The sequence below is a fragment of the Rattus norvegicus genome, chromosome 14 (genome assembly GCF_021556685.1).
Source record: "Rattus norvegicus strain SHRSP/BbbUtx chromosome 14, alternate assembly SHRSP_T2T, whole genome shotgun sequence".
In the NCBI taxonomy this organism is placed as follows: domain Eukaryota; kingdom Metazoa; phylum Chordata; class Mammalia; order Rodentia; family Muridae; genus Rattus; species Rattus norvegicus.
The window spans coordinates 78,924,570-78,944,565 of record NC_141547.1 but is presented as its reverse complement, the minus strand read 5'-3'; the positions used below and the strand labels follow the sequence as shown (position 1 = coordinate 78,944,565).

General features: G+C 51.2%; 1 protein-coding gene across 12 annotated transcripts in view; it reads right to left on the bottom strand.

Annotated features, from left to right (window-relative positions):
- Sorcs2 (sortilin-related VPS10 domain containing receptor 2) overlaps window positions 1-19,996 on the bottom strand; it is a 363,891-nt gene that overhangs the window by 237,332 nt on the left and 106,563 nt on the right. For 3 of the 12 annotated variants that reach the window (XM_087583138.1, XM_087583139.1, XM_087583147.1), the window contains exon 1: window positions 10,535-10,847. In XM_087583138.1, coding sequence (XP_087439264.1) covers window positions 10,535-10,552 — 18 coding nt within the window. In that variant the 5' untranslated portion in view covers window positions 10,553-10,847. 12 annotated transcript variants of the gene reach the window in all.

The window sequence follows — 19,996 nt, the reverse complement described above, 5'->3', positions numbered from 1 at the left end:
AGGTATCAGAGACAAACCAAAGGAGCCAGGAGGCACTGGAGAATCAGCACCCAGCCCTGTCAGTACCTATTGGTCAGGTGCTCAAGTATTCAGGCAAGAAGTAGAAGAGGAAGCCAGAAGCTTGACAACTGAGTTGTTCAGGACACATAACCTCATGGGCAGGAGTGAACTCTACCCAGGAACACAATGGGACACTAAGCACACACACACAACCATTGACCTCTGACCTCTACTAACACACCCATGAAGTCACGGGAAGGTCAAAGCTGAGCGTCTGAAGCAGGCAAGCTCTCAGCTCTCAGACCAGGCAGTCACCCAAGAGTCCTGCCAAGACGAGCTGACTCTGAGTTCCTGGGTAGAGTAGGAGCTGCCAGAGGCCAGGAGAGGGTCACATGCCCCATTATCAGAGAACAAAAGTAAAAACATCATATCCAGACAGAAGGCATAAATCCCCAGCAGACCTGATCCGTAAAATAAAGGTCCAAGGTTTCAAGGCTGATGAGATGTCACCAGGGGGAAGGGGTCCTAAGAGTATCCATGCCCCATGCAAGCGCAGACCTTCCCCGCTGCGCTGGTATACCACCAGACTCCTGGACTCCATAAACCTTGTCGTTCACCTGCTGTCACACACTAATGTCCACCAGCATCTATAGGATCGGATGGAATGCAGTGAACCACGAACAACCCAGGCCCATCCCCTACTAAACACAGATCTAGCTACACACCCCTTCCATCCAGCACTGGCTCCACACCATGCATTACGGAATGCTCACATGAGTGCCACCTTCAAGGACAAAAGCAGAATAGGCCAACGAAGAGGACTCTCATCATGGGGTTCTTGCTACTTCCTGTTCATGAGCCCGCAAACCCCTCGGCTCTAGAGCATTTAGCACTCAAGGATTCTGAGGCCAAACCCAGAGGATCTCAGATCTCAGATTCATGACCCCAGGTACCCACGTACACATCCACTCACTGCTTGGCTACTGCCTGGGCTACTGTGATACCCTGAATGGACAACTCCGAGCCTCAGATCTTAGCAAGAAGAAGACAGCATCTCCTAGGAGGAACCCGACATCTCAAAGCCTCTCAACAGCTTTTAATAGCATTTGTCGTCCTACTGTCTCAGAACCCACTAACAATTCACCCGGGAGGAAACAGTGTGGTGGTGTAAGGGTGGCCTGTCCTGGGCAGGGACGGGGGTGTAGGACCTCAGCCTAAGGGAGTAAACCCTGGGCATCCTGGGCCAAGATTCTCTGCAATACAGGGTGTGATAAAATGCCAGCCAGTGCCCACTGTAGGTACCATTTTCTTCTTGTTGCATAGTAGGACTCCCCCAGATTGCTGCAAATCACTTACTAAACTACAGAGCAGCCGCCCTGTGGATTCTGCACTGTGGCTTGGTCCTGCAGGGGTTACAGGGCCACAAAGGACATGGGACATGAGGCTATCCATCGGGACTGGGGAGAGTGCACATGTTTGTCGTCTTACAGAGCTGGGAGCAATTACAGCTGGGGACCCAGGTAAAAGCCCTGACATCCATTCAGAGTAGTCACAGTCCTACTCGGTGAGTCCCTGAGAGCACTGTTACTGAGGCCTCTCTGACATCAGAGAGTCTCGTGGTCCACTCACTATGGCCTCTAGGAGCCTGACACTGGACAAGAACGTGTCATTCTGCTCTTTTGGACTGGGGCATGGAGGAGGTATTCAGAGGAAGATGAAGGAGGGGAGGAAGAGGAAGGAAAGGGCTGACCACAGTTTAGGATGTTGCTATTGTCCTGAAGACAACAATGCCAGCTTTGCAGGAGGACACAAAGCCCACTTGGAACTTGGGGATCATGAAGGTGACCCAGGATGATAGGGGCCCCACCAGGATCTGGAGATAAGACCCACCAGTGTGCCGTTTAGGGCCAGAGGGATGTCGTGTCAGGAAACATCAGACTGGCTCCCCAGTGCTGGCCCTCTGGGATTCCTGGAGCACGGCTCACCCTTTGGAGTCACCTGTGAGAGCTACAGGATGGCATGACAGGTCCGTGAAGAAAGCCTGAACTGATACTGCCGGGGTGGTCTTTTCTCCTGCCGGGCTCACGGCAGGCAGATCAGCGACATTTAATAGTCAATTAATAGTGAGAATATTAAAAAGATAATTACATACCTCACGAGTGTAGGTTGAAATAAAACACTGTGAGGAGTCATTAAAATGGTGTGCCCACTGGAGCGGTGCCACAGCCATCATCACAGGGGGTGCTCTTGCCACCATTCTACACCACGGCCGCTGATGTTAGTGCTGCCTGGCCCCCATCTGACAGAAGCAGGCGTCTGTCTGCCCTAGATGGTTCCATCGTACCTGGCACACAACAAGCCCCTAGGGACGCCATCTTTATGTGAGAGGAGTGGTCTCTCAGTAGAAGCTCCCCATTGGGGCCCATCTGTCTCCCTCAGGTTAAAGGCCTATTTATTTTTCATTCCATCGACCTGATTTCTACCCCAGTTACATTAATGTTTGCAACTATAAATGGGGTGTGTTCATCAGGAGAGTAAATCCATTCCCGCGGAATGAGGCTCCCACAGCGGCTGGCAGAGGTCAAAGCCAGAGGTGTTTCTGCCAGCCAGAAGAATCCTCTGGCTCAGGCCTTCAGAAACACCACAGACCCTTCCAGCATGGGAACACAGACAAGGAAGTGGACTGAGTATTTTTAGACCCTGTGACAGCCTCTGCTTCCACAAAGGCAATTAAACAAGCCAAGCAGGCTGAGCCCACGTCCTCAGTGGCTTGTCCTAAACGTAAATTCCCATCTGTAGAGTGGAGTGTGGGTGCTAGAGACCTATAGACACACCTCACCGGACACACATCAAGAGACCCTTCTGTAGGGTACCTGGAAGCTGAGCGCTCTTGACCTTCACTCCACCCTAGGGCCTGAACACGCTGTCACTGTTAATAATGGTGGCCTGTTGGGTGCTCATTAGGTGCCAGGCTGTGGTCTAGTTCAGCCAGTATCAGCTCAGGGGAGGCTGCCATAACTTTAGGGGAACAGGAGCATTGGTGATACCACAGTGCAGCCTCACAGAGCCCTGTAACTTGTGGACTGCCTCCCACCAAGTCATAGGGCATCCTGACTGAACCCATAGCCACCAGGGAGGGTGGTTCCTCCACTCTCCCTTCGTAGGGAAGAACCTACTTTCTACCAGGGACTCAGAAGCTAGCAGCCAATCTAATCAGAGCTTATGTTAATGGGTTTCAAGAGAACTGTTAGGTCTGCCTCAGGTCACAGATAGAGGAGACACACTGGGCCCCGTGACCCTCCCTAAGGCCACTTCTCTTCTCTGGTTCCTCATCTGCCCCCACAAAGTTCTGAACGCTGTTCAGCTCATTGGGAAGATGAGAAGGGTTGGTCATAAAATGTGTGGCAAGGTGCTTGGCACATGCTGTACAGAGAGCAAGTGGCCAGCAGTCCAGCAGTTGAGCAGGATGAGCCCAGGACAAGGACAGCTGGGTCTCAATATCACCAAGGCAGGAGGCCCCACCCACCAGGCCCTGGTTGGAGCGAAGATAAAGTAATTAACATTCAGACTCAAGCTTGGTCCTTAACAGGGGCCTTTCAGTGAGCAGCCTCCTCTAGCAAATGTGAAATATGTCAGAACTGTTTGTCTCAAAGGGTTCTAAGATGGCCTCAAGCTAGTGGAATGTGTTCTGAGGCCGGGGAGAGCTAAGGACACTGTGTACCAGAACCTGCAAATCATATAGGGTGGAAAGGCCGCTGCGGAGGGGGTGGGGATGGTGGTGTCAGTGTGGGGGGGACCTAGCTTAAGCTCCTCCCCTGAGTCTAAAATGCTTTCCAAATCCAGAATTATACTAACAGACAGAAACTCTGTTCTGGGGACCTGTGTGTGGATTGGATCCAGTATTGTCAACAAAACGTAGACTTTTTAAACCTGTAGGTGTTTTCCTATCACTTTTTATTGTTTGGAAACAAACAATGAGACTGAGATCCAGAACGCATTGCTGAAAGCTGCGTCATTATGAAATATAAGAGGTGCCGGGCAACACCCCCTAGCACACAGGAAAAAGAATCAGCCGCTTGGCAATGGATGAGCGAGTCTGGGCTGCGCTCACTGTAGAGTTGGGATGTCAGCCCGCAGCCCCAGCTGCTGCCCACAGGATTTCTCCTCCTCCCTCTCTCCCCCTGCTGCTTTCTCAGCTGGTACTGGACAAACTCTCTCCTTTAATCCGTGCATGTTCCTTCCTGCTCCAGTGTGTGACGCTCCTGGATGCCCTCTGACATCTTTATAGAGGTCACGGAACAGAGTCAGGTCTCTCTGACTGTAATGGGTTGACACGCACAGGTGCGTGCCCAGATCAAGGGCAGGAGTGTTTCGCTGCCACTGGGGCTTCCGCTGCTTCCCGTCCACATGCAGAGTCAGGGCAGGGCAGCATCTGTCCTCTGCTCATATGGGACTGTGAGGCTCCTCCCGAGAGTACCTAATGCTTCAGGGCACGAGGCGAGGAGATCCAGGTTGAGGATAAAATGTAAGAGGGCTTCAAATTAATGTTAGTGATAAGGCCCAAAACTGATCCCGGTCCTGGCTCTATTGAGAACATGGGGCCTGTAAATCATGGATGCTAGGAGTAAAATGAGCGTGCTGGGTGGTATGGAGTGGGGCTGCATAAAGAGGGCAGAGTTGACTCAAGCTGCAAGTGGCTGACGAGAGAGAGGTCGGGCGGGTAGGGAGGACCCTTCCAGAACAGGCTCACTGCCAATGGGATACTCCCCGCTCAACATCCTGACAGACATTTTGACTTGTATCAGCCTCCCCAGAGCCCCGGCAAGGCTGTCCTGCTGCACTCCACCTCTTCTTCCCCTGCCAGTCCCCAGAGGTTCTGCTCATCTGAGGTCCTCCTGCAGCCCCTTTCAGTGGCTCTGGGTAGGCCTGGAGGGATACGGCTATGTCTCACTGCCCTTGAGAGCTCTGATCCTTGTGCTGGACTAGAGGCTAACACCCAAAGCCACTCTAAGTATCCCTCCAGGTGTTCACACTGGTGGAGCTGAGATAGACATGATCCTCAGAGCCAACCAGGGTCCTGCTTCAGCCCTGCCAGGTCCCCAAGTTCATACTGTGGCTGCCAGGTAAGGTACCACAGTAACAACCTAGGCCTGTACAATTATACCTGCGGGACACCCTGTTCTGAAGGTCAGGCCTTAGCCCGTCTTCAGCTATATCCTTAGGTCTCTTGCTATTAGCCAATGCCGCCTTCACCCACCTCTCAACAGGACTACTACAGCAAGCACCATTCTTCCGTGTCGGCACTGAATGATGGGCTCTGGGATGCAGGAGACTGACCACAGACTCAATGGACAGACCGAGAGGCTGACTATCACTTCCTAAAACAGAAAAGGAGGCCATGTGGTGACTCCCATGACTGTTTTAGCCCACAAAGAATCCAAGGAGCCACAATCCGGAAGCTGAGTACCCACAGACCCTCAGTGTCCTGCATATTGAGAAGATACGGGCTCTAACTGTGCCCTCGTTTTGTCTGTGAAATGAAATATGCCAGGCCCTGGACTGAAGATGCTTACCTTGCTGTTTCCATCCACAGCTCCCTAAGACATCTCCTGCCATTCATGCTGGGGCAGCTGAGAGTCTCTGAAATGGCCTAAGGAATGCAGTGTACTCATCTGCCCCTGCCTTGCCAGTAGACGATGAGCCAATGCCAATGCAGAGGCAGCAAAGACTTTCAGGGCCACACACACGTACCGTAAGACCCACCCCTCAATACAAGCTCAGGAAGAGCCCCTAAAACTCATGCCAAGCCTTAGCTCACACCTGAAAACAAACAGTAGATTGCACAGGTTAATATCGGAAGAGGAACCAAGAGACTGAGAGGGCCCCAGCATCATTATGGATTCATGCTATAGACAGGGCTACAGCTCCCATGTTGCATACACACTGAATGTTTAAAGAAACCATGGCTGAGAATCTAGAAGGAGCAATGACCTCACCCCCACCCCAGATAAGAACCCACAGCACCTTGCTCATAGGCAATGCTGGGTGGATGGAAAATTGTGTAGATATGTAGAGGTAGATGGGGGAATGGCTGAGGTGATGTGGGGTGAATGGGTGAGCAGAACAGTGATTGAATATGGCAGATGTGGGGAGGGAGGGAGGGAGGGGCTAGTAATTATGGGTGGCAGATGAATAAGTAGGTATGTGAGTGAGCAAGTAGATGAATGGACTGGTGGATGGATGGATGGATGGATGGATGGATGGATGGATGGATGGGTGTGTGGATGGGTAGTTGGGTGGACGGATGGATGAGCAGGTGGATGAATGGATGGATGGATGGATGGATGGATGGATGGATGGTAGATGGGTGGATGGATGGATGGATGGATGGGTGGATGGGTGGTAGATGGGTGGGTGGATGGATGGATGGATGGATGAATGGTAGATGGGTGGATGGATGGGTAGATGGGTGGATGGGTGGATGGATGGATAGATGGGTAGATGGGTGGATGGATGGGTAGATGGGTGGATGGATGGGTAGATGGATGGATGGATGGATGGATGGATGGTAGATGGGTGGATGGATGGGTAGATGGGTGGATGGATGGGTAGATGGATGGATGGATGGATGGATGGATGGATGGATGGATGGATGGTAGATGGGTGGATGGATGGGTAGATGGGTGGATGGGTGGATGGATGGGTGGATGGATGGATGGTTGAATAGATAGATGGGTGGTTGGGTTGTGGATAGAGGGGTGGGTGGGTGGGTGGTGGAAGGGTGGGTGGGCAGGTGGGTGGATGGGCAGATGGATGGGTGGATGGATGGGCAGATGAATGGGTGGATGGATGGATGAATGGATGGATGGATGGATGGATGGTAGATGGGTGGATGGATGGGTAGATGGGTGGATGGATGGATGGGTGGATGGGTGGATGGATGGATGGATGGTTGAATAGATAGGTGGGTGGTTGGGTTGTGGATAGAGGGGTGGGTGGGTGGGTGGTGGAAGGGTGGGTGGGCAGGTGGGTGGATGGGCAGATGGATGGGTGGTGCAGGAGTGGGTGGATGGGTGGGTGGTTGGAGGGGTGGATGGGCGATGCATGAGTGGATAAGCATGTGGGTAAATAAGCAATGAGTGGCAAAATGATTAAGAAAGTTGATGATGGGTGGGCAGATAAGGAATAGGTTGAATGGATAAGTAGAAAGGTGAGCAGGTAAGTAGGTAGGGAAGGGTAAACGGGCTTCATTGACCAACTTTCTTGTCTGGTACTGTGGTAAAAACACCCTGACTAAAACCATCTTAGGGGAGAAAGGGACTTATTTCAGCTTATACTTCCAGGTCACGGACCATCCTTATGGGAGGACGGGGCAGGAACTGAAGCAGAAACTTGAAGGCAGAAACCATGGAAGAACACTGCCTGCTTTCCTGACCTACTCATGGCTTCATGCTTGGCCAGCTCTCTTACACAGCTGGGGACCGCCAGCCCAGGCAATGGTACTTCCCACAGTGGCTAAACCCTTCTACATTAATTAACAAGGCAAAAGCCCCACAGAGAGTCTGATCTGGGAAATTCCTCAGCTGAGACTCCCTTCTCAGGTGACTCTAGGTGGGCCAAGTCGACTGGTTAAAACTAACCAGGACATTGACTCTGCAGCAGAACATGGACTGTACCTCTCTGTGTGTCGCACAGATACTCTCCCAGCAAGTCCTGGTGAGAATACTGTGACCAGAACGTATTCAACAAGAGAGTCGGGTAGGCAGAAAGGAAGGGAAAGGGACAAGTACGTCAGTCCAAAAGAAATGAGAGGGAAGAGAAGGGAAGCAGGTGGGAACAGGAGACAAAGCAGAGGAAGCAAAGCTGGGGTAGAGGGGGAAAGAGAGCAGAGAGAGGGTGGGGCCGCTCTCAGGGTCACAGTCAGGTGACAGATGATGGTCACCCTGAATGCTGGTATAGTACAGACTCCATTTTGAGACTGTCTCTGAAGTGCTACATCGGAGAATGTTCTGCGCTCACAACTGCACTGGGCATGGGAGAGAGGGGAGGGCAGGGTGACTGTGATATCAGCAGAGCACTGGGGCCTTGGCTAGCCAATGGGGTCAGACACACACACACAGGTACCACAGAGTTCCAACAGGCCAGGGGTCTGGATGCAAGTGTGTTAGAGTCACCTGCTCTAGGTGGAGGCATGAGAGTGGTCTGAGTGCGGTGACATAGAACCCCGATTTGTAAATATCAGCCAGGACACACAGATGCATGCATGCATGCACGCGCACACACAAACACACACACACACACACACACACACACACGAGTGCACGAGCCCTAGGAGGCCACTCTAGCACTTCCCTAGCCATGGTACCAAAGACAGCATATCATGGGTAGACATGTGCAGGGCACATGTTTGGAGTTTGCAGAGAACATGCAAAGTGAGCATGGTTGAAGGAGTCGCGCCTGGGGTGTGCTCCAAAGTGAGGCTGACTCTGCCAGAAAGCTCAGCCATTACAGCAGCAATTAATAGTCGGGAGTTATTCATAGCTGATTTAAAAGAGCAATTATGACTGGTGGTATTTTATTAGAAAGGCTGCCAAGGGGCCTTAGTGAAAGTCCTTCAATGCCTGCTCCTTGCAGTCCCTGCCACTGCCATGCAGAATCCCTTCACCCCACACCCGTGCTGCTTCTGCATCGCAGCCTGCAGAGTTGCACCTGAGCAGCCCTCCCTGAAACCCCACCCAGCAGTCTCTGTGCCTGGCTCTGCGCTGGGCAATGGGAATCGCATACCCGGTCGTGCTGTCTGGCCCTGAGAGTGGCACATCTGTTGGGACTCAGGCACAGAACCCAATACAAAGGGTCAGATTTGAGTGTGACACCTGATACTCCCTTCTACTCAGCCCAAGAGTAGAGATAGGTGTCCATCCATAGCTATGTAGTCTTTGTGGCAGTATTAAAATGGCGACCTTGAGTCCATTATGGTGTATGCATATAGTTCCCGTAACTAAGGATCATGCTAAATCATGCTGCAAAGTTCTCTCCAGGTGCGGTCTTTATCAGCAGAACAGCAGGCTTTCCCAGAACCCTCTCAACGAGCCATGTGGGCTTAGTATTTACACCTGTTTCCCCATCCATGAAGTAGGAGTGACACATGGTCATACTATAGGGAAGTCAGAACAACTGAACACACAAAGAAGGTCACCTGTAAACAGCACAAGGCATCTTGTGAGGACACAGTAAACAGAGAGTAACCATCCTTATCCTTCAGGTTTGCAGACCAGTTGCCTCTCGAGATCTGAGCTTTGCCTGAACTTCCCCTTCCTAATTCTTGCTAGAAAGCCAGCAGGGACAGAAGACTGAAGTGTTGGCAGAATGAGAAACAGGAGTCTGTGGAGAGCCATTTTCCCAGGAATCTCAGGAACTCCAACAGGCAAGCGGGTGACCCACCGCATCCACTTCTCCACTCCCTGACTCCATCAAGGGACCATTCTTAATTAACTCCCTTTTCACTACTAATCTTGGAAAATCATTATATGTTACAAGAACCAGTCCCACCACGAGTCACAGGTACGGCTGGTGTCGCTGCTCACTCGGAGCGACTCACAGGAAGCTGTCCTTTTGAACCAGCCGGGTTTGAGGGTGTTAATCGCAAATCTATTAGCACAGACACTGTAATCATGAATTGAAATTTACATCATGTGTAATCTTGTTAATTGTGCAATCATACTGGGTTTGACAGTTTTAATGCGCTACTAAGGGAAATAGTCTAATACATGACACTGAAGATCTTATCAAGGTTAATTTGCCTCAAAACATAGTTACTACAGAGTTTCTCCTCATTTTAGATACCATGGTTTAAAACCAGGCAGCTCTAACCTGAAAGGCAGCTCGCACAAACATTCTCGCATGCACACACACACACACACACACACACATAGTGGGAGTAGTACCCTCAGTCCTCAAGGGAGTAAAGGGGACTTTAGAACAGTTTCTATAACTTTTTAGTCTAGAAATCTAGGAACTTCTCAGGTCTGTTTCATGAGTGCTAGAAAGTGCATTGTATGGCATTGGGCAAACATTCCATACTTGATGAACCTCAAGTCCCTCATTAGCAAAAGGGTATGAAAATCTCACCAGATAGTGAAAGACTGACATGGGTTTAAAGAAGGTCTAACAGAGTGCCTAGCACATAGTAGGTGGTATTTTATTTAAGTTATTCAGTTATAGTCACAACAGTTGGTGCAAATAGAACTTAGGGAGTCCATCACAAACAGATCTAAGTGGCCATATGGGAAAGCAAAGTGGACCATGTCGCCAAATCAAATCCAAACAAAAAGCAGAACTGGGACAGGCACAGGTGCCTTTTTCACAGGTGACCCACCTCCTACAGGTGTTCTACCTCAGACAGGTGCCCAACTCACACAGGTGACCCATCTCCTACAGGTGCTCTACCTCAGGCAGGTGACCCACCTCCTACAGGTGCCCAACTCAGACAGGTGACCCACCTCCTACAGGAGCCCAACTCAGACAAGTGACTCACCTCAAACAGGTGATGCATCTCAGAGAGGCGCTATCTCCTACAGATTCCCCACCTCAGACAGATGATACTGAGGTTCCAAGCATGGAAACTTGGAGAAGCCGTTTTGATGACATCCCTGGAGAAAAGCCCATGCCGATTCAATAACATTAAAGTACATGCACAGGACACACCAGGGATCTGTACTTAGCTTTACTGGGCTTGTGCAGTGTCTCAGCAGATAAAGGTGTGTGCTTCCAAGCCTGATAATCCAACCCTAGGAACCACATGGTGAATTGAACTGACTTCAGAATGTTGTCTTCTGACTTCCATATGTGAGCAAAGTACAATAAACACAAATAAAAATGTAATAAAATAACCACTGTTAACATTCTGTCCCTTGGGACTGTGGTAGTACATTTGATCAGCAAGATTCACTACATGGGAGAGAGGAGCACTGTGTTAGGTGCTGGCCAGGAAAATCTGAGTGGGTTTGACATGACCTCGTGACAAAGAAGGGTGAGAATGCTGAGAAAGTCATAGCTGGAGGTCTGAGAAATCCAGCCTGGAGAAGGTATGCTCAGGATGGGCTGAAAGAACAGAAAGACACAGTAAGAGCAAATACATATGTACCTAATAACACGATCCTCAAACACAAAAGGCAAAGTGGACAGAATCAAAGGGGGAAAGGACTTACCTCACCAACTAATAGTTCCCAATAATAATTAGAACAGTAGACAGAAGACCAGTAAGGATATAAAACTGAGTGAGATTATCAATCAACTGGGCCTAACGGAGAGTCACGGAGTATTCTGTGACGGCAGAACATTCCAAGTGCACCTGGAGTATTCGGGCCACTGCATGGTCTGTCAAGCTAAGAGTTAAACCACACAACCGGTGCTCTTAAACCACATGTGTAGAAACACATTAGGAACTACCAATAGAAAAGAATTGGGGAAGCCCTCCGGCATTTGAAAACAAGATCTCTGAGTAACCCAGATATCAAAGAAGGAAACCAGAGAGAGAGCCAAAAACTATCTGAAGCTGAAGGAGAGCCGCAGCCCAGGGTTGTTTGGGATGCAGCCCTGAGTGGGAGACGTGCGACTTCAAAGTGTATGAGAGACAAGAGGGTTAAACTTTAGCCACCAAGGCCTCCCTCAGGAAGCCACAGAAAAGGGGGTGAGATAAATATCAAGGATCAGAACGGAATGAACAGAGACAAATCAATGACATATCAGTATCAATAGACTTGATGACCGTCTGTCCAGAGCTGAGGGGGAAGAGAGCGTCACAAGTGGAGGGAGCAAGAGGGAAGCCCAGAGGTAAGAGGATGAACTGGTAGGGAGATGATCTAAACTGTAGTGTGGGTGGTTGAATGCCAGAGGGCAGGCTGGGTCTGTTGAATGAGGCCTGGAGATCTTACAGCTTTGCTGGCATTCCTGGAGTGCGCTAAGCCAACATTCTAAGGGGGGGGGGGGAATCATGATCACCCATTTTCAAGCTCACTGGAAGTCATGGATGGGAAACTGAGGACTGGAGACATCTTGGACTGACCTCAGATAAGCCTGCTAGCCAACAGCATACACAGGGCTCTGCAGAGCCCTGGAAGGAATGCTGAGAGACCCTAAGTGCCCCTTACTGAGTGCTGTCATCCCCTGCCAACTGATGCACTTCCTGCAAAGCTCCGACAGGCTCTCCCAACAGCACACATAATTCTGTATAAGGAGGCAGGCCCGTGCTTTCCCATTGCTCTGAAATCATGTCCAATCCATGTTTTTACGCCATATATGGGTCTGTGAGCTCCGTGCCGTTCAATCTTCCTGTGCCACAACATTGTGAAGCTTTAAGTTTTCACATCCGGCACCAAGAAGAAATATCTACAGTGCTGTCGGCCCTCAGGAGCAAGCTTCCACAGCCCCAGGGCCTTGCTTTGAAAGTCAGTCCCCAGTGCATCGTGGTGACTTTTTTTTTTTTTTTTTTTTTTAGTACAGTGTAAAATTCCCACCTCTCTCTCTCTCTCATCCATTCAAGTCCCTGGAAGGAAATCCTCTGCAAACAGCTAGCAACAGGGGAGGAAAAGGCCAGGCTCTCTCCACCTCCAACCTCACTGGGGAGCTGAGAGCCGCTTCAAGGGGCTTAGAGAACTAGGCTCAGAGCTATCGTGACCTCCGCCTTCCATGATATCAATGAGCCGTGGGTCTGGCCGGGCCCCAACACAGATTTCCAAATTCTCCTCTGCTCCTGCCTGCTCCCTGAGCACATTATATGTTAGCTGTGAGAGTAAGCAAGGAGTCTGTCTGTGGTGGGAGGTGGAGACAGACTCAGGGAGTTTCTATTAGTTTTGCCAACTAGGCTTCATCTCCAAAAATGAACCTGCTCCCCACCCCCAATCCTGACCTCCCCTGCTGACCCCCTGCCCCAGTTTGGAATGGGCTCAGTGGGTCAAAGTCACACACAGCTCCACCCACATACATTCTTCCCCACTCTAACCTACTGGGCTTTTCCCTGGTGTACGGAATGGTCAGGCCCCTTACCTGCTGTTTATAACTCAGCCGCCAAAGAAAGGTCACCTGGTAACTCTGTTCTGAGGACCCGGGTGACTAAGGCGCAGGCCTGCTACTGTAACAACCCATGGTCCCTAACTCTCTGTCTAGTCTCCCTTCTATCAGTAGCTAGCAGCAGCAAAGGCCTGGGAAGGTTGGCTTGTTTTCTTTCATTTCTGGAAGGTTCCGTGGGGCACCTGAGCTGGCCTGTTGGGAAGCGATGGCCCTCCATGTTTGAATGACTGCTTGGTGTCTTAATGACTTGTGGCCAGACTCTGCAGGTGGAGTGCTCACATGGAATTAAGTCCCAGCCTTGTTCTGGGGGAGTAAGGAGGGAGCAAAGTCCCGGATATAAATTTAATCAAAATGATTAGGGACAAGTGGCCCTGCCTTCATGTAGGTGAGCCAAGGAGGGAACGCCAGGACCTACAACCAAGCCTCATTCTTGTCCTGTGTGCACATCCACATGTGAGCCTGGGGGTGGAATGCTGGGTGCCCATGCCAAGCATCAGGCTGCAGAGAATTGCCTCATTTTCTTAGCCACAATCCCGAGACAGACCAGCAAGGATCCAAAGGCAGGTGCCTGTCACATACACAGGACCTGGCAGCTGCACTCAGGGATCTCAGAATCCCAGTGAGGCTGGCCTGTCCTCCACAAAGGTAACTTCATGAGTTGGGAAGCCAGCATTATGACTGCTTACTATATGCTTCGTGTTAGCTCCATCCTTCCAACAATCCAGTAAGGTGTCACCTCCTCATTCAGCATAGACGTCAAGATAGACGTCCTCTTGACATCGTAAAGAACCTGGTTTCCTGATAGGGAAGGTGAGGCAGGCTGGTTAAGCACTACATGAACATGGTCACCCAGGTGGAAAGCAAGTACCACACTACTGCATTCTGAAGTCTGGCACTTGCCCCACACAGTCTCAGCCCCCAGTGTCTGTCCTGTGCAGGCAGAAGAGCTACACCACCTAGAGGCCCAGGTACACACTCGCTAGCTCCATATGGGGGACTACACACCCCACCCCAGCTTAACACAGAGAAAGCTGAGGTTCAGATGTGTCACTTGCTTTGACTCTTACCCAACAATGTGGGTCTCAAGCCGGAAGTGATCCCTCAGAAGGCCTGTTCCAAAGGCCTGAGTGCCTCCTCCAGCACCACAGGCCAACGCTACAGCACACAGCTACATTCCCACCCATCACGGTCCAAAAACAACAGAGCACCCTCTACACAAAGGCACAGCCCCTAGATTGAGCATCTCACCTCTCCTTCTCAAGGGCACTATGAGCACTACGAGGACATAGTAACAGTGCAGTTCCCTTCCCCCCACCGCCCCCTCTGGAGTCCCTTGATCTGTGTACACTGTGAGCTGCTCAGCAAACGCAGAAACTTCACAGGCACCAGGGAAACAGGCGTCACCACCTTCAAGGCACCCGCTTCTTCCTTCAACCTTGGCAACTGTGATTTACAATGGGAGACATCCAATTAGCATGTCTCCTGCCCACAGCTGGTTATAATTGCTATTCACGTGAGCAGCCAGTTAGCCACTTGGACACTCTTGAAGGCAGACTGCTGTATACAACACTTTATAGGGGAAACCTCATTAGCGGGGCTGCAGAAACCCTGTGAGTAGAGAAGGCTGGAGAACCTCACAGCTTTCTTCTTGGGCTTAGCTCCAGGAGCACACCACAGGCTGGGCCCTGGAGTTCCTGCCAGGAGCACTCCCACTTCCCTTTCATATCCCCAAAGGCCTCAGGATAGATCCTGGCCTGCCAGAGAGCTCCTGGGCTCGCTCCATCAAAGAGGGCAGCTTTTTACTGGGCTGACCTAGGACCGACTGCAGAATGTGTAAGGCCTAGTGGGAAACGGAACTCCAGTGATTCCAAATGCAGAGGCAAGAGCAGTGCCGGCAGATTCACGTGGTCCCTGGGGCAGCAGGAGTCCACTCTCTCTTGTGGTCAGGAAGCAGCTCCTAGAGGTTGGAACCCCAGGCTCTGAGCACAAGACACTATTAGGGGTTGTGGGAGATGGCTCAGTCTAGAAAGTACTTGCCTCACAAGCATAAAGACCTGAGTTCAATCCCCAAACCCAGACTAAAAGCCCTGGCACAAGGGCACAGGCTTATAAACCCAGAGATGGAGAAAGGAGGACCCTAGGGCCTCCTGACCAACCAGATTAGCCTAACCGGTGAGCTCTGAGCCAGTAAGAGACCTTTCTCTAAAACCAAAGTGGATGGCACCTGAGGAATAATACACATGCATGCATATACGCACACACACCACACACACGTAACCACTTGGCCCTGCCCAGCTCCAGTCCCTGAGCTCCAACTTAGTTTCTAGAGAGTCTTCAGACCTACCAAGCCAGGCTCGCACCCCTTCCCAAGATGACACAAAGAAAGGCCCCATCTCCACAACCTCCCATCAGCCCCTAAAAGCTGAGTTTCCTCATTCCTAGGCCTGGGTTTGATGTGAGGAAGTCACTCTGTCCATAAAGGGGTAGAGGCACTGTGCCTTGCTTAACTGTAGAACCCCACTGTGCCTCACCAGGAGAAGGGAAGGGTTTGGTCAATGGGGTATAGGTCCCACGAAGGTCAAACATGGCCATTCACTCAGAGATTCCTGTAACAAGAAGTAGGTACTTCCCAGACTCTCCCTCTATGTTTTTTAAAGGACGTAGACATAGCATCACAGGTCAGGTGTAAAGCCACTTCCTCTCGCCTATGCCCTGAATGGCTGGATGTGGTACTTGTTCTTCTGAAGGCTTAAGCCATCTATGGACTTGGGCCAGGAAGTCCCCCAGAAGCACTCAGTGTCAGGCCCACCTGGTACTAGGTTCCAAGTGAGCTTGCAACACATGCTACCTGAACCAGTGACTGCCGGGTGTCTAGGATGATCTTTACAGCAGCCAACAGTTATCAGATATGCCCCCTGCCTAGGCCCTTGAACTTGACACCGCTGTGTAATCCTTACTCTATCCTGCAAGACAATCCTGCATCTAGACCCTTCCTGCAGGGAAGGGAAGAAGCTCTGGGAGGAGCTATTGGCTTGTGAATGACAGTCCCCAGAATCCACACACTCAGTGGTATACCAAGACCCTGTCAGGGTGACAGCCAGGTCTCACAACACCCAGCACAGGAGGTGCCCAAAGCTGAAGAAACCCCAAACTCACCATTGTCAAGTCCCATGAGCCCTCTGAGGTCACCACCACGTGTGGCCCTACACACCAGGTCACTATCCTGTGATTCTGGCCACTGACCTTGGACAAGTCCCTGGACCTCTCTGAGCTTTGTTTTTTTTCCAGAAGTTGTATTACAACAGGCTGGGGCCACCCCCGTGCCCATGTAGAATCCCCTATCCCTCTGTCCCAAGCCTTCTGACTTCGAGACAGGCCCACAAGAGAGCTTGAAGTGCTGCCACCAGGGAGGTATGGGGAGCAACACACACATCCCAGGACAAAGCTGGCTTAGTCATGGCTACCAAGGAGGGTGCTCAGAAGAGCCTACAACAGTCAGCCAGTCTACCGAAGCCTCTCCCACATCTGGTGCCTCAAACTTAGAGCTCCACATAATCCCAGAGGTTGCCAAGGCCTTGCTCAAGCAGGAGAGACTAGCCATGCCCAGAGCCTGGGACTGTTTCAGTTTCAGCAATCAGCATCTGCATCCTGAGACCCATCCAGCCCCTGGCTGCAACACACCCTCCCAACATGACACTGATGCCAGGAGATAAAGCTTGGTGTGGTCAGAGGTGTGAAGGTTGTACAGGCCCAGCAATACAGGCCTCAGGCATTATGGCCTGTTTCTTCCTGACTCAGTTTCCAAATACACAGGATACAGAAAAGGACACTGAAGACTGGGGTCTTGCAGGTGGAGCCTGGCAGATTTAACAGAGTGAGAAAGAGCCCAAGGGCCTACATGGTGCACGTCAGACACTTGGTACGCTGGTTTGGGGCTGCCTGTCTGATTTTACTATAGCCTTTAGCAGACCCGCTCCAAGATGTCCCTAGAATAGTAAATATGTAAAGGTCTCAGCTGGTTCGTAACTCTCTTAAGTGTTGAACGATGGTTTGAATGAAAATGCCTCCCATAGACTCATAGGGACTAGCACTATTAGGGGGTGTGGTCTTGTAGGAGGAAGTGTGTCACTAGGGGTGGGCTTAAAGGTTTCAGAAGCTCAAGCCAGGCCCAGTTGCGCACTCTCTTCCTGCTGCCTGAGGATCCATTTGCACATCTCTTAGCTCCTCTCCAGGACCACGCCTTGGCTGCATGGATGCTTCCCACCACGATCATAATGGACACCAAACCTCTGAGCTGAGGAAATGTAAGCTGGCCCCAGTGAAGTGAGTTTATAAGAGTTGCCATGGTCATGGTGTCTCTTTGCAGCAATAAAACCCTAAGACAGTCCCCAAACCATGTGCTGAGTAAGGCCCTCACCCCAGCATCTCAGAACATGGCTGTGCTTGGGGACAGGTGCTACAGAAGTCCACAGGTCACAGAGAGTCATTAAAATAGACCCCATTTTGCAGGGAACATGGGAGCATGAGGGAGAATGCCAGTGATGTGTCCACAAGACAAGAACACCAAGATGGCAGCAATCGCAGCACAAGCGGGGAGGTGGGGACAGCCTCCCTAGGGCCTCAGGAAGAGTAGCTGTGCCACACCTCCATTTGATACGGCTGGCTTGGGAAGTGTTAGAGAACAAACCCCATACCTGGTGCTGTCACACAGCCCTGGATAACTGTCACAGTCTCATTTGAGGACACATTTGGATCAGGAGTCTATGTTCCTGCTTACATGCTTGGATATATGCAATGGCTAGGCTAACCACTCTATGCCTCCCTCTCCCAGAGGGTACCTGCCAATTACACCTTAGCTCTCTCCAATCCACAGTACCTGCCAATTACTCCATGCCTCCTCCCTCCCCTGGAGGACACCTGCCAATCATCCAGGCCTCCCTCCCCCGAAGGATACCTGCAAGGCACACTTCAGCTCCCTCCCTTGCAGGGCCTCTTCTACTTCATCCTCATGAGGCTCACAGCTCAGATTGGGCCCCAACAAATGTCAGGTGATACCAGGTTGCCAACCCACAGGGTCACACTTGAGGACTGGATGCTGCAGAGGATGCTGTAAGTCCTGGAGCAGCAGAGGGAAGCCCAGGAGGCAGACAGAGAAGCGAACCGGTGGAAGGGGACAGGTGCCCCAAACTCTTGCAGAAATACCTTTCAAGCTGGGAACTGCCGCTTCAAAATAGGCCATGTAGGCCAGAGGAATTGTAACAAATTAAGGCGGCTGTCTGCTGTCCCACCACTTGGGATTAATTAAATGGTTCCCAACTGTGATCGAGACGCTGCATAATATATTTTTAGATTAATTTTTAAAGAATAAATGAGAACATTACCATTTTATGTGCTGGCTGGGGGAGGGGGAACTGGTTCTAGCAGAGGGAGCCCAAAGTACACTGAGGGAGCACTGGACGGGCAGTTAGAGTCTCTTTTCTCACCTCACCATGACCCTAGTTTCCCACCAGTGCAGAGGGACTTGGACCAGAGGTTTTGATCTGGGAACTTTGTTCATCATGGGGTATCTATCCCAGGATGCCATTCATTTGTTTATTCATTCATTCATTCATTCATTCATTCACTCACTCATCCATCCATTCACCAACGTCTTCCAGGTGATGAACCCTGGCTATAACAGTTCACTCTACAGCTTCAGGGAGGGTCCTGAGGTCACAGGTCAGGAAAGGTCCTAGCTAGGCAAAGATACAAGTGCCTCCAGGGAGATGTGAGGAAAGCCCAGGGAGGCTGTCCACAGTGGCTGTGTGACCCCATGAGGGAGTGGCGTCTTCCCTACACATGTTGGCTGAGAGTAGCTAGGCCTCCTGGGGTTCCTGGGGCCTTAGACTCTTACACCCTATGGCTTGCCCACCTCACCAGCACTTGGTCTCCCACAGACCTTCCAACGAAGCAGGTTTCCTGTGCCCCAGGGCCTTTGCACAACAATCCTTGCAGTGACCACTCCCAGAAGCACCCAAGCTCTGCCAGCAAAAGTCTAAAAGGTCACTGTCTCAGGAACAACTGCCCTGCCTTCCCTACATGTCCCTTACAGCACTGACCATTATAGCCACCTGAAAATGCCCTGCCGTCTCCCTGTGCCACTGAACTGGGCTTCTCAGACTCACTGAGGACCCATGCTTCTTCCCAGTGCGGCTGCTAGCTCTTGCCACTCAGCCCAGCACAGAGCAGGCATGCTCAGGAGTAAAGGAGCACAGGGGCCCGCTGGTTAACCAGAAAGTCCCTGGTTGGGCGTAAGAGGGTGGGTGCCTCTGGGAGTTTTTTTCTCCAAGGCCTTCAGGCTGGAGGAGGCAAGGAAGAACTCTGAGGCAGAGGGCAGCGTTGTCTCTCTGCTGAGTCAGGAATCCTTACTAAACACTCAGTGTTCCCAGACCTCAGAGCCCAGCTACCAAGACTGTTCTTGCCTTTCCGCAAAGATCCCACATTCTGTGAGGAAGTGTCCTGTCCTGGAAGGGAACAACCTTCATTTGCCTGTGTCTGGTGCCAGGGAAATGCCTGGATAAAGATGGGACCTTGGGGAAGAAGGACAGACTCTTAGCTTCCATGGAAGTTATAGCGCCATGTTCTGTCACCTCCCAACAATAAAGACACCATTCCCTGGATCCACGGCAGGGATTGTCAGGGAGCTGGGGAGTTGGAGGTAGCAGCCTGGGTACATAGGTCAGGAAAGAGCCAGCCTAGGGGTAAACGGCTTTAGCTACCCAGTTGTAATTACGCTGTTTTCATCTGGTTCCCTAAGATGACGACACAACTCGAAGTGGAACTAGCCAATTGTCACTTGCCTAGGGCCCCAGGTGAGGAAGCAAGCCTTGGCCACACACTGTAAAGTTGCCCTACAGATCAGAGAGCAAGTGTGTGGGCCAAGCCCCAC